Consider the following 15,030-nt stretch of genomic DNA (forward strand, 5'->3'; position numbering starts at 1 on the left):
AAGGATTTATAACTTCTGCTGTTTAGTAACATTTGTCCTAAAGCTGTAGTTGCCAGATTCATGTAATTTACTGATTTATTTTCTTTACACCTGTGCACAGGGAGCAGGGGCCTCCTGGGTTGCCCTTGCCACCCCCTCACCCACAGGCAGTGCTGACACGGGTGCTTCAGTTGTGGAGGGCACCTGGCTTTGCCAGCCAGACCAAAGATGCCCCCAGTCTCAGGCATCACTTTGAAGTGGGGGAGGCTGGTGGACAACAAGCTAGGGGACAACATGCTCAGGGTCCTGGTATACAACAAGCTGTCCATGAGCCAGCAGTGTGCCCCTGTGGCCAAGAAGGCCAGTGGTATCCTGGGATGCATTAGGAAGAGCATTGCCAGCAAGTTGAGGGAGGTAATCCATCCCTCTACTCAGTCCTACCCGAGGTGTCACCTGAAGTGCGGTGTCCAGTTCTGAGCTCCTCAGAACAAGAGAAACATGGAACTCCTGGAGCCGGTCCAGCAGAGGGCTATGAAGACGATTAAGGACCTGGTGCATCTCTTGTGAGGAAGGGCTAAGGAGATGGGCCTGTTCACCCTCAAGAGAAGATGACTGAGAAGGGACTTGATCAATGTCTCAAAGTATCTTAAGGGAGGGCACCAGGCTCTTCTCAGTGTTGCCAAGCAATAGGACAAGAGGCAGCAGGGAGAAACTGATGCACAGGAAGTTCAACTTGAACATGAGGAAGAACTTCTTTACCGTGTGGGTGGCCAAGCACTGGAACAGATTGCCCAGAGAGTCTCCCCTCACTGGCGATATTCAATACCAGCCTGAACGCAATCCTGTGCCACGTGCTCTAGGATGCCCCTGCTTGAGCAGGGAGGCTGGCCCGGATGACCCACTGCGGACCTTTCCAGCCTGACTCGTTCTGTGATTCTGAGAGAAGAGCGGGGCAGGCGGTCCCGCTCAGGCTGGGCGCCGTGTCCCGGCAGAGCGGTGCCGGGGCAGGACGGTGCCGGGGCAGGACGGTGCCGGGGCAGGACGGTGCCGGGGCGGGACGGTGCCGGGGCAGGACGGTGCCGGGGCAGGACGGCAGCCCCGGCAGGGCGGGCAGGACTGCAGCCCCCAGAACGCGCCGCGGCGGGCGGTGACGCGGGGGGCGGGGCGGAAGTGTGTGTTCGCCGGGCTGGGCGGCCGCCCGGGACCCGTTCCGGCTGTCCCGGCCTCGGCCTCGGCCTCGGCGGCGCGGGGCAGGGGCAGCAGCGCGGAGAAGATGGCGGCGGAGCTGGAGGCGGAGGTGCAGGCCATTGACAAGAGCCTGCTGGAGTGCTCCGCCGAGGAGATCGCCGTGGTGAGGCGGGGGGCCCGGCGCGGGGAGGGAGGGAGCGAGGGGGGCTCGGAGGCCGCGGGAGGCACCGGCCTTGGGGGGCCGTTCCCGGGGCCGGGGCGAGGCCGCTCCTGGGGGCGAGCAGGCTCTCCGAGGGAGGGGTGGCGTCCCTGCCCGGGCTGGCTGTGCGGGCACCCCTGGCTGGCAGCGGCGTGCCACTGTGCCCTCAGCCCGCTGTTGTCGCCGGTGTCGCTATTGCAGCAGCCGAAATCCATGGCAGCGAGCAGCCAGCTTTTCCTGTTGTGCCGGCTGGCGCAGGTGGCTCCCTGGAAGCCGCGTGGCCGTGGCCATCCCTTGCCGGGGGCGGCCGGGCATCTCGCCCCTTCCTTCGCCTCTTCCTCAAGTTCCTTTCCTCCGCCTCCCTTGCTGTCCTTTCTCCTCTCTCGGCTGGAGATTCCACTCCCTCGCTGTTAATTTAGGTGCGTGTCTGTCCCCAAATAGGCTTTACAGCGTTGAGGAGTCATTACAGGATTCTTCCTTCCTCCCCACTGTTTAAGACACGGTTCTGGCAAGATTTTGCAGTAGTTAATCTTAGGAACATTCGAATGGGATGTGTGTAGAGAAAATGTTAGTAAAATCAGTGTAACATTTAATGGAATCGTAGAATATGCTGAGTTGGAAGCAATCTACTTCTGCTGAGATAGTTTTCCTGCTTTTACGAGGAGTAGTTGAAGAGAAGTGTAGTCTCAAGGGTAAAGTTTTCAGAGAATCTTTTGTTTCTGGCATAAATATCTGTCCTTATAGACACTTGTGCATTTGAGGAACTGGACAGAGATGTTAAAATACAGAGACTGCTCGTGTGCATATCTGTAGGATAAAACCCTGAAGAGCTGTCTGTGTGTATTTCAATAGGAATTACATTGGCTGCTTTCCAAATGAAAATAAGAGACTGTTATAATTCAGATTATCCTCAGATTATGCTGGTATATCTACAGCACAGACAAAGGTATGATTAGATGAGCAAATGTGCACAATTAGCCATATTCTAGCTAGTTTAGCTCCAGGATTAGTCTTCCTTCCCAAACCAAATAATTCCATCAAACATTTATAAAGTCGTCCAAATTAAGCCCAAACTACCTTGCCTGTGTGAATAGCAGATGTTTTTTTGGGTCACACTGCAGTTAAACCCAAGCCAAATGTGCACCAAGTGGAATACATTTAAGAATTCACTCTATTTACAAGTGCCAGCTTAAATATAGTCAGTTCTCTCTCATTTTTATTCTGTCATCACCAGCACAAGCTCCAATTCTGAGATCTATCACTCAAATCTGTGATGTGGTTTTAACATTGTTTTTCTGCCTCCTTTGCTGATTGCATTACTTTGCTGATACCCCACTATTAACAAAACAATACCAGCCCAAAGCAATAGTTGCAGCACTTTAGGCTTTACTTCTCCTTGCAACAACTTAATGATAAACTTCCAAAGAACAGCAATGAAAAAAATGCATTATTTTTAACAGAACATGAAGCTGCATTGCAAGGATTTATTTGTGTAGCTAAGAAAAACATAAATTGTACCTTCTAGCTTTTGAATCAGCGGACTGAGTTTTTTATGGTTTATTTTTATTATATATTTTGTTCTGCCAGTATCTCTTACCTAGAGATACTATGATACTTGTGGATTTAATGGAAAAGCTGGTGGAGCATTAGGTATTTGCTTATATAAAATGTTGTTTGATCAGTGCTTTTTGGTCTTTGTTTTTTTTTCTGGGGCACTTAAAAATTGCTGCAGGACAGTAAGTCTGAGGAAGTGAGGAGGAATACACTTCCCTTTTTAATAAAAACCTCTCTTCTCTCAAGTAGAACATTACCTTTTCTTACATGTGACTTCAGGCTAGAAGATAGACAAACAAATACTAACTCAAAACTTGCCTAAATGCAAAATGCTTTTGTTAAAGAACAAATTCCAAAGTTTTGAGTAGTTTTTCTGGAGTTTCCATGTTTCTCAGGTACCTATTTAGAAAGGCAGTGCAACATAGGTGGGCACATGTATTTATTTCTAGTAACAGTTCTGTGTGCACAACAGCACTGTGAGTTTCCTTCCTGGTAGCTCTAGGAGTGACATCTGTTTCCTTGTCCTAGTAGCCTGGATTTCCTTCTAATATTATTTCAGCCAGGTTCTGATTTTCAAAACTGTATGCTCAGTTATGCGTATGGAACTGGTCCACAAAGAGATTTGGGTGTGATGACGTTCAGTGTTGCCACACCTAACTTTCAGACACTACTCCCAGAATTTTTGGGATGGGAAAGCCATTTACTCGAGGAACAAGAATTTTCTCTGGCAGGGTATGTGCCTGAGCTTGTAGTGCAGCTAATATGCACTGTGTATTTTCTAGATAGAAATTAGTCATGTACTGCTGAATTAAAAGGCTGAAGTTAAAGATATTTTCCTGAAAAAAAATGCAGGTGTAATAACTAGTATATGTCGTAGAAAATAATCTAAAAATGAACTTACTAAATGGAAATCATGGTAAAAAATAGGTCAGTGCTACTGTGATTGGGTCAGCTCATGGTGGTAGTAGATACTAGGCACAGCAAATGAAAGTTGAGGAAAAGATTAATGATCTGGGGGAAAAAAAAGTCAAAGTCTTAATAATGAAAGCTTTACTTTTTTTGTGTGTGTGTATGTGGAGTTCTAGGAATCCTGGTGGAAATGGTGAGATTATCTGTAAACTTCTAGATTGGCTTTTTGGCAGCCTTTTCCCACGTATTTCCTTGGAAAAAACCTGGGCTTTGACCTTCAAAGCTGCATGAATATAGAAAGACTTAGCAGATCAATTATGATTTTAGGAAGTCAAACTTAGGAAAAGAGAAGTGAGGAAAGCACCCTGACAAAATAGGGTTTTTTTAAGTATGAAGTTCTACTTTAGAAAATGTACCTAGTATTGAAAATACTATGCTATATTAAAACAAAGGCAAAAATTCAGCCAATTTGCAATGGCACAGATGCTCTGCTGACTCTGTATGTCTCTATCTTGAAGAACTTACTACCACTGTGTTGTCTCAAGCATAAGTTCTTTGGAGTAAGTTATAAATAATTCAGAGTAAATCAAGCTGTAACATTGGATCACTAAACCCATTTATTTTGGTATAATTAATTCTTGGTTTTCATGTACAGTTTTAGGTTGATTCTGAATTCTTTTCCTCAAGTTGCCAGAGGGCATCTGCTTGTCATATTTATAATGAGAAATGGCACACTAAGGCTGTTTATGTAACAAAGGATTTAATCAGTGGACACTTGCAGTATGTGCTTGCTCCCATTTGTTTATTATAAAAACCTTGCAGTCTTACTTTACAGTTTAAACCTTTCTAAATTTGGCAGAAATAAAACAAATGTTGTCCTAGAGGATTTTTTTTACTCCGTGTGTGTATACAAGGGAAAAAAAAACTAGGAGGAGCTGTGAGTTTTTCAGTGGCTTAGGGCAGTTCAGTAGTTTGATGCCATTTAAAAACTGTCAACATTGTTTTTTTACAATTGATTGACTAGGAGACCTTGTAGTGGATTGACCCTGGCTGGACCCTAGGTGCCCACCAAAGCCACTCTCACTCCCCTCCTCAGCTGGACTGGGGAGGGAAAATAAAACAAAAGGCTTGTGGGTCGAGATAAGGACAGGAGAGATCACTCACCAGTTACTGTCATGGGCAAAACAGACTCATCACCAGTCAAGTCTGAGTAAGGTTATAAGAGATAAAACCAAATCTTAAGAACACCTTTCCCCCATCCCTCCCTTCTTCCCAGGCTCAACTTCATCCACATTTTCCCTACCTTCTCCCACCCAGCAGTGCAGGGGAACTGGGAATGGGAGTTGTGGTCAGTTCACAAGTTGTTCTGTCACTCCTTCCTCCTCAAGGGGAAGACTCCTGACACTCTTTTCCTGCTCCAGTGTAGTACTGCCACCATCTCTGACAGGCTCAACCTTGGCCAGCAGTGGGTCCATCTTGGATCTCTGTTGGACATGAGGGAAGCTACTGGCAGCTTCTCAGAGAAGCCACCCCTGTAGCTCCCTTGCTACCAAAACGTTGCCACACAAACCTGATGCAAAAATTCATGGATCTAGCATCACACTTGAAATAGTAATTTCAATAAGTTGTTTTGGAACTAGGAGAAACCAAAACTCCCTTATATTCACAGGTAATTTATTGAAATTAAATGAGAAATGGACTCTTACCTGATGCTGTGTTTGCTATTCTCTGCGTATTTTTTGTTTCTCTCTGTTCCTTGCCAGCTGAGGCTTCTGCTGATCCTCTGTGTCCCCAGCTGGCAGCATCTGTCTGCACTCCAGGGAAATGAAACCAACATAGTCTAGACCGTATCCAAAAAGTCACTGCTAATGTTGGGACATTTTACTGGTTGTACATCCTGGAAGAAAATGTTTATGATTTTTTTTTCTTAAATTCTGTATTTTTGAAAAGAATTTTGTGTGCCAGAAGGGTAAAATGTGCAAGCAAGGGAAACAAACTATTCCTTTCCTAATGCCTACCTTTTGTGATCATCTAGATTTAACACTTTGAAGGAAGCATGGCTTTCTAGTTTTGCAATACCTTTTTAGAATTTTGATTTAGAAATAAAATAATCCAGATGGATATAACTATGTTTGGTATTTTTACTAATGAAGAATTTGTGTTCTCATTCCTTTTAATTTAAAAGAAATGGCTGCAAGCAAACGACCTTCAGAAAGAAGTATACCAACATCTGGCCTATTATGTACCAAAAATTTACTGCAGGGGACCTAACCCTGCCCCTCAGAGAGAAGACATGCTGGCACAACACGTTTTGCTGGGACCAATGGAATGGTATCTTTGTGGAGAAGATCCTGCATTTGGTTTTCCAAAGCTGGAACAAGCAAACAAACCTTCCCATCTCTGTGGCCGCGTTTTTAAAGTGGGAGAGCCTACATACTCTTGCAGGTAGTTCAGCTTAACATTGTGCAGTATTTATAATTTGTGAAGTCATGGAACATTTTTCAATAATAATATACTGTCCTAATTAAAAATTAATACCCCAAATGTATTTTTAAAGTAACCTTACGTGTTTCATTCAAGTGGGATCAGGGGAAAAGTAACACACTACAGATTTGTAAATGGAAAAATATTAATTAGTGTAATGTATGGTGTTTTCTGTACAAAAGAAATACAAGATTAAGAAAGTAGCTGGGGTGACCTGTCAGGGTGATTTAAGGGTATTAATCACAAGTAAGTGGGCAGGTGTATGTGCATGTATTTTGAGTGTTTAATATCAGCTGTTAATGTCAATGATGTGTTTTAGACTCTTTCCATGACCTGTTAAACCAATCCATTGGATGCTAAGACAGGCATACCAGCTTCTAGTTCCTTCTCTACCTCTATCTCTAGATCTCTCTAAAAATACTTTTATTGAAAGAGAACAGGAATTACTAACCAACTAAGTATTTAAAAACATCTTCAGTTTTAAGCCATTGTATTACTAGCTCTAGGTTCATTTTCATCTTCTCTTTTCTGAACTGTTTGTAAGTTAAGTTTACTTTATGCCCTCTCTGTCACAGATTTCTCTCATTTTCTTTGGTTTCTACCACTCACTGGGACTCTTAAACACTTGGTGGGATGTGGTGGGGAGGGAATGTCTCTTTTATTTCAAGGATTTATTTACCTGTTTCCATCCCCTTCGTTTACAAGGGCAGGATGATTGTGGAAGAATTTTATCTTCTAATGCTCTCATCTTCTAGAAACATAATATCTGATTGACCTTTTGGGTTTGAAAATGTTTTGAGACCTCTTTATCTTGAGATGGATGAGATTAAACTGATGGGTACTTTAGATATTTTTGACCACTAAGAAAACTCCATCTCCTTTCAGCTGTGCTTAGGTTCTTTCTTCAACCTCTGAAAAAGTAGAGAAATCTGGGTAGGAAGGCTGAAGACTATCAGAGGCTGTAAAAAGAATTTCCACAGGTACTTCAGTACCTTTTCATGAAATGTGGTCCCAAAGAACTAAAAATCCAAACTTCAGAACTATTATTTTAATACAAGTCAAATTGCATTACAACCTAGAAGAAGTATGTTAATGATCAAATACTGTACATATGAACTAATGAAAACTATGGGAATTCTGTAATTTTCTTCTAAACACTTGCTTTTTCAAGACCAACAGCTCAATATGTAAAGTATTTCCTTGAAAATGCTGTCAGGTATGATGAAAACATAGAATAATTCATTGGTAGCATTCAGAGAACGAGTGAATGTGCTGTTCGTACCCAGCATCTCTGTTTAAGGAGAGAAATTATTTAAATATTAATATTATTTAAATACAGCAGATCATAATGTCATTCAGGTTAAAAAGGGTGTCCGGATAGGCCATCTTGTCCAGAGTAATGAGAACTTAATTTAAGCTTTTGTGGAATACAGCAAAGAGTTGTTTTCTGAGTCCACAAAATACATTAAAAGCAGTGGATTTTTTGTGTCCAGTTGTGCAGCTTACAGGTCTGCTTCTGCTTTATATGTAAACACACTTACTTGTTTGAGAAATTAGTTGGCAAATGCTACCGAGTTGGTAAGTACACTGCCATAGGTTTACAGTTCTGAAGAATCAACACCCAGTATTGCAGAACTGATCTCCCAAATGCTGTAGGCACAGTGTTGCATTAAGTGTTTTTTTAATATTTTTTGATTTTTAATTTTTAAACTTTGATATATATATAAAAATTTTAAAAAATATTGCCATAAACATAAACTATTCAAAAACTGGAAGACCTTTGTATAATTTTGCTTTGACATTTTCACCTTCAGTAGCTCCTCTGGAGAAAACAAATGCAAAAATGATACTTTTTTCATAGTAAGTCATGGTTGCCCAATTATTTTTCCATCATTTATTTGATTAAATGAAATGAAAAGAATTTTTGATAATAACATTTCATGTGATCTTTGGTGTTTTCTTTTAAACTCAATAAGTTGTTTCTATGAATTCTTGTTTTGATGATAATCATCATAAGACAGACGTTCTCTTTGCAGTTATTTTTACATTGCAAGACCTGACTCCCTTCATCTTGGCGTGCCTTAAAGTCAGTTACACTACATAAGTTCATGTGGTTTCAGTGTTTTTTTTCAGGAGTACGGTTAAATGTAATGCATAATTGTCTCATTATTTGTTTACCCACTTTTGCTGAAAATATTACTTCTGTCTAATAGTGCAATGCTTGTAGACAGGACTTTATTATGGTCTCTGACTCTCCTGGTTGAGGAAATTGCATTCTCGCACCTCTTCAGTGAGCTTGTAAGGCTAAACCTGGAAGCAGAGGTTTGATCTAATCTGTTGTGTGCTGTTTTCCTTTGCAGTGTTCAGAGAAAAAAATGTCTTCTCTGATTGCTGGAGATCATTAATGCTTGTATTGTGTACTTGAGAGAACATGCTTGGGTTTATACTGTTTACCTGTCCTATGTTATGTAATTCATCTGTTTACTTGCCTATATACTTGTCTCACCTCTTGAAGGCAATGTCTATATTACCCAACCAGACATACTACCCACACGAGATTTTAAAGCCCCTTCTGTTGTAAGAACAGATTTTTATTTCTAGTTTATTTGTTTCCCTCTCTTTGGAGGCCATCCCTTCACTCTTTTAGAATAATATATGCGTTAGTCAGAAGATTCATATTGCTGATAGTGGAAAATTACCTGTTGTAAAATGTATAATCAAAGGCAAAAACGAGTGTTAAATGCTTTTTTTTTTTGTTCTTTCTGTTGTTGCTGTTTTCAGAGACTGCGCAGTTGACCCAACTTGTGTGTTATGCATGGAGTGCTTTCTTGGAAGTATTCATAGAGAGCACCGATACAGGGTTAGTGATACTGCTGGAATATATGACATAGCCTTTAGTAATTTTGTATGTGCATGAAACTCATTGTTTCGAGTTTAAGAATGTATACATAATTTCAAAATGTTGCATGAATACAAAGTTTGAAATTATGTCTGCAGTAATCTTACAAGAACTTTAGTGTTTCGATCTGAGTGTAAATTCTGGAAGTTAACATTTTAAAATACAGAGCAAGAAAATTTATGCACAACAACTAAACTTACAAATTTATGTTATTTTTAACATAAAATTTAGTGACTTTTACAGCATTGGAGTTAGTTTTCAACTTGTTTTGACTTTTATGTTTGTCTATTTTTTAAAGCTATTGAAAAACCTTTAAGAAACCATTTCTGTTTAAAACTTTTTCTTTAAATATCTGAATTGTTACCGAATGATGTACAATACCAGGACCTTTATTTGTTTTTAAATGTAAAGTTAAAATAGAAAACTAAATCTGTAGGTGCTGTTTATTTTAGTGATATACTACTATTGGTAGTTCAGATTAGTTAAAAAAACCCATACAAAGCAAGCCAAGAAGTCCTTGATGTGTTTTTAAACTAAGAAGTTAAGTGAAAACTACCAGTGCAACTTTTCTGTAAATCTGTTTTTGACAATACTGCACTGCTGTTAATGTAAATTTGATCAATACCTGCTTACACTGAGCACTAGGATTCAGAAAAAAAAACAAGTACAATTTGACTCAAGAAACCTAACCAGATTTGCTGATATCAGCTCACTTCTTATAGGTAGGTTTATAGTGTGCAAACCTAGTGAATTAACAAGTCTAGGTGACATAAAAAAATGTAAGCAAATGTTCTTTTAAATATCCATGTAATTTTGTTGATACTGTAGGAGATACCTGTATGTATAGAATATACCAGTATGTCAAAAATAGATGGAAGAAGAATTCTTCTGTGAATCAGTTAATAGTTATGATGCAAAAAGAGTATTATTACACTTATTAACTTGAAGTGGTCTTAGCTTTAAAATAAAATTTATTTATTTATTTACAATAATAAATATATGGAATATTTTATATATTTATATCTTATGTAAGGAGCCCCTGGTGGTCTAGTGGTAAAGGCGCGGCGCTGTCACCGCCGAGACCCGGGTTCGATTCCCGGTCAGGGCCACTCCCGGGCAGGTGGGGCTCGTTAGCCCTTAAAGGCAACCCACCTACGTCCTAAGGACCTCGCTGCCACTGTCCAAGCTCGCTTGGCCCCGGCAGATGAACCTTAGGATTAAAGGGTGGGCTCAGTTCCGCGCACACTGTGTCTCACCTAAAAAATCCAATGCGCAGGCTGGAAGGTGGAAAGACCTTCCCTGGATCTTCGCTTGCGAAGACTGGCCATTATTATTATTATTATTATTATTATATCTTATGTATATTACCATATACATAATATATAAACTTGTATATATTTTATATATTAAAATAATTACATTTTTATTTGTTATTGTAAAACAGTGTAAATATATTGTTATAATTTTCAAGAACCTTTTTTCCATGCTTACTAAAACTTATGTGAACAATTAAAGTTTTGTCTCTCAATTCGTTTTACCATAAAGCACATCTTTTACGCACTGTGTAATAGCAATGTGTGAAATGATTTAGCTTTGTTCAGATTAAAAATGTGAGAATTTGGAATAGTACAGATGCCATTGAAAGTAATAGATTCAGAACATCTGAAAACCAGGAAAAATCCACAACCTTCAGGCAGGGCAGAATGGAGGTGTTTGAAGGTGTTTTGCTGTTGAGGTTTTTTTCTTTTGACATAGGCACACTGATGAAGTAGACAAGCTTTCAGCTGTCACAGAAGTAGACATGGTTTCACTACTATTTTAACAGGGTACTGTCTAAAGCTATCAGGTTTTGTGATCATGCTTCTGTAGTTTAGCTGTGACTACTCCTTTCTTAATGTGCGTATATATTTATATGTATATATATATGCATATGTTTATATGAAGTGCTTTGTTTTTAAATAATTTTAGATGACAACATCAGGTGGAGGAGGCTTCTGTGACTGTGGTGATACAGAAGCTTGGAAGGAAGGTCCTTACTGTCAAAAGCATGAACCTTACACTTCAGAGACTGCAGAAGAAGAGGTAATTACAAGAGAGGCATCATGTTTCAAAACATGAACTGTGTATATGTATGTGCATATATATAAATCATTCATATGAAGTTATTTTTAGTCTTGTATATTATGCATGAGAGATGATAGGAACTTTATTCTTTGAACCACACTGTTAGAAAAAATTAATGTCAAACTTAAGAAGTTATTCAGAATTGCGTTTCCTACTTAAAGTCTTCAATTTGTATGTTCTTGGTCATCTCTGCAGCTTTAGTTCTGCTGCTTGGTTTTTCTGTATATTCTGTCAGGTTAAGGGATTCTGCCACATGCAAAAATACCTGTGTAATCATGTGCACCAAGAAGCCAAATTAAGCTATCTGTGCAACATATATTCTGATTCTTACTAGGGTACACAGATTTTAAAAATCAAAGTAACTTGCTGTTACAGGAAAGTCATAATGGAGATGGAAGTAAGGTAGAGGCTTCTAAAAGCTTGTTTGGTATGGAGAAGGTAAATAGGGAACATATCATCACCACAGAATCATAGCATAACAGCTTGGACATATTAAATGCAAAAAGGCATACCACTTTTCACAGTATGAATTCAAGCTGTTGGACTAACTGTTGCAAAAAACCATTGTTAAAAAGTTTATGTGTGTTCAAAAGGAAATTTATCATGGCTATGGAGGGAAAAATTATCAATGACCATTTAAAATCTCAGATACCATCTTTGGTGTGTGAAGTATTACTGTTTTAAGTTACTGGAGACTAGGAAGCATTCTGTCTTCTGCTTATACTCTTTGCATCTGTTATTACATCTCAGGAGTGAGTGTGGCTAATTGGGCTTGTGGTCTAGTCACTCACTTGTGTTCTTACATAGTATAATTACTGTGAGATTCTTCTAAAGGGAAAATGCAAGACAAGGTTTTCAGTACTTTTACTGATCTGATGGTCTAAATGAAGCAACTGTAATTGTATTTTCAGTAATAGTGGTCCTTCTAAAGTCTGTTCTCACTGTCTCAACCCTAAAACTCCAGTGCTGCTGCTGGACTCACCACTTGGTCTACATGCCAGCTTACATTAGTTGGCAGCCTTAGGAAACTCTTGTTCTGAAATGTTGTGTGGACTGCAACTTCTGTGTCCAAAGATACTCACACAGTGAGTGTGACAGAGAAATGAACGTACCACACAGCCTTTGTATTTCTTCCCCATGAGCAACGTGGATTGAGATCTCTTATGTTATGCAGTTGTGCTTGAGGTAAATTAAGGATCATTTGTTGAGCATTATTGGAGCCTGTTTTCTGCCTGGCCCAGATACGTCTTTGTTGAAAGTGCTGGGAATGGAGGGAGTGCTGCTGCTTATGGTTTGCCTTTGGTTTTGGTGGCTGATAGTTCTCCATACTCTATATAGAGTTTTAAATGAAGGGGAAAAAAAAAAAAAAAAGAAGAATACCAGTTGTTAACAGTCCTGTAAAGCTTCCAGATATTCCCAAGGAGTCTTGGGGGATGGGGGATAAACTTTACTAGTACAAGTGAATTGCTGTCTGCTAAGAGCTTCCTGTAGATAATGCAGGCGTAAGTCCTGAAAAGATTATTGTGACCATTTTTATAAACATAAGCTGTAGTGAAATGCAGAATTTGATACTAGGTAATCCTAAAACAGAAATTGGACCACTGTTAAATATTTAGTTGGCTAATAGTTACATATACTTCAAAATAGCAAATGATGAATTGAGTCTATGACCCAGTGCATAGCGTACGTCCAGGTGACCTACAGGGCACGCAGTGTTCCCTTTCAAGCTTTGTAGAAGAGGAACTAGTTGTTCTTGGAAATTTGAAATAGTAGAAGACAACTCCCTTCAGAGAAGAGGTTTTTCATGTTTTTTATTCACAATCCTTGAAATGGATTGGAGGGAAACAGCAGTGGTACCAGCACTACCTCATTCGGAGTTGGCAGTGGTTCTCATTTGCTGCTCCAAAAAGCAGTCCGTTTGACTTGGCAGACTGAGACAGCACTCCTCGTCCTCCCCTTCCTCATTTCTGTTCCTCCACCTGCAGCAGCAGCCATTCTGCTCTGTAACAGAGAGGAGGATGAGTTTGTAGTGACTACTGCAGTTGTTTAATGGAGAGCACAGAATGGGCACAAATGGATGCACAGTCCACAGACGTGGGGGGAGCAGCTCTCTTTGAGCAAGGCTGAGACGTGGACTGATCATTATGAAACACCTCATTACATTTCAGCATTTAATTATTTATATACCACAGCATATAAGAGACGTGCATCATAAATCACAATGCCAGTGTACTGCATGTTGTATAAGCTGGGATAAGACTGGTGCCTTTAAATAACAGGACAGTAGATGCGTGGTCATTTGTATTCTGCGGTTTTCTAATATTGTTAAGTGGAACAAAAGATACGGTGATTTGAAATCACATTTTTGAAGCCATAGCAGAAGAAGCAGATTTTATACAGCTGAGGTTAAAAGTTTTTCCGAAGAACTATCTCACTGTGCTGGAGTGAGAACAGGGAGAGTGAAAACAAAGAAATATGTGTAAATGTCATTGTGTGAAAATGTCTCCGTAAATCAAAGATGAGTTAGCACTCAGGTATTGGTTGTCAGATTAGAGCTTTGGTGATTATCAGTGTAGAACTGGAAAAAGAAAACAGGATGATTATTGACTCTGTTCCTTTCAAATGAGAAGTCATTTAAAGAAAGACATTGTTAAAAATGCTTACATCATCTTTGATAAAAGAGAGGTGCAAATTTGAGAGTTTGTTTTGAATGTTATTTAATTTCTCATTTCCTACTTATATTTATTTTCCAGGATCCTCTTGTGCACTTACCTGAAGATATGGTAGCTAGAGCTTATAATATTTTTGCCATCACATTTAAATATGCAGTAGATATATTAACATGGGAAAAGGAAAATGAATTGCCTGGACTAGAAATGACGTAAGTATAATATTTGTCTTCTACCTTTTAAAGGCTTGCAGATATTTACAGTTGAAAGTAAAAATTATGATTTTAATTATCTTTTCTGCCTTTCCTAAAATTTTCAGAAGTATTTTGTAGGCAGTGGGCTACAATAATTGTAATACATTTGTATTTCTCATAGTTTTTACTTTTGTGATTGTAAAACATATTTCTCTTCATAGCAATGATGGAACAATTTCTTTCCCATATGTTAATTGTCTTAGTATTGAAAAGGGTCTTATGATCAAAGTTACTGATATTCTGGTGGCAAAAGTATTTTGTGCTTTTGGGGATCCACTTACTACAAATTTTGAAGCGTTACAGAATACTTAAGTGTATTGTAGCATCACAGCTATTATGGATTAAGTTGTGACATCTTGTTAGTATCTGCTTTTACTCTGTGTTTTATGAGCAAGAATGCTGTGATGGGAATCAACAGATTGAACTGAACCTGTGAGCTTAATAAGTTGTGGTTTGAGGACCGTGGAGTTCGTTTGTTTAAGAAACTTCCAAGTTTTTGTTGTTTAATAGACCTTTGTGAAATATCAGGAAAACAGGTGTGGCAAAATAATGCCAAGACTGCTGAAATCTCTAAGAAGCTATGGGGGAATGTAATGAGCACAGCTGCACTGGAAGGAAATGTGTTCTCTTTAGTAGGAAAATGTCAATTCATAATCAACAAATGTTCAAAAATAAAACTCAGACTGAAATATTGTCTTGAGATTTTGCTAATTTTGGACTTAATTCTGCGGGAAAGATGCACATTCCTATAGAGGACAGGAGTTACCCTTT

At 39.5% G+C, this 15,030-nt stretch overlaps 1 protein-coding gene across 2 annotated transcripts in view; it reads left to right on the forward strand.

Moving 5' to 3' along the window:
- Positions 1–1,203: 1,203 nt before the first annotated feature.
- Positions 1,204–15,030, forward strand: part of UBR2 (ubiquitin protein ligase E3 component n-recognin 2) — a 57,817-nt gene continuing 43,990 nt past the window's right edge. For both annotated transcript variants that reach the window (XM_050316738.1, XM_050316737.1), the window contains exons 1-5: positions 1,204–1,330; positions 6,015–6,274; positions 9,095–9,173; positions 11,181–11,294; positions 14,090–14,217. In XM_050316738.1, coding sequence (XP_050172695.1) covers positions 1,253–1,330; positions 6,015–6,274; positions 9,095–9,173; positions 11,181–11,294; positions 14,090–14,217 — 659 coding nt within the window. In that variant the 5' untranslated portion in view covers positions 1,204–1,252. The remainder of the gene's footprint in view (positions 1,331–6,014; positions 6,275–9,094; positions 9,174–11,180; positions 11,295–14,089; positions 14,218–15,030) is intronic.

The sequence above is a fragment of the Myiozetetes cayanensis genome, unplaced genomic scaffold (assembly GCF_022539395.1).
Source record: "Myiozetetes cayanensis isolate MyiCay16 unplaced genomic scaffold, myiCay2020 scf2-11, whole genome shotgun sequence".
Classification (NCBI taxonomy): domain Eukaryota; kingdom Metazoa; phylum Chordata; class Aves; order Passeriformes; family Tyrannidae; genus Myiozetetes; species Myiozetetes cayanensis.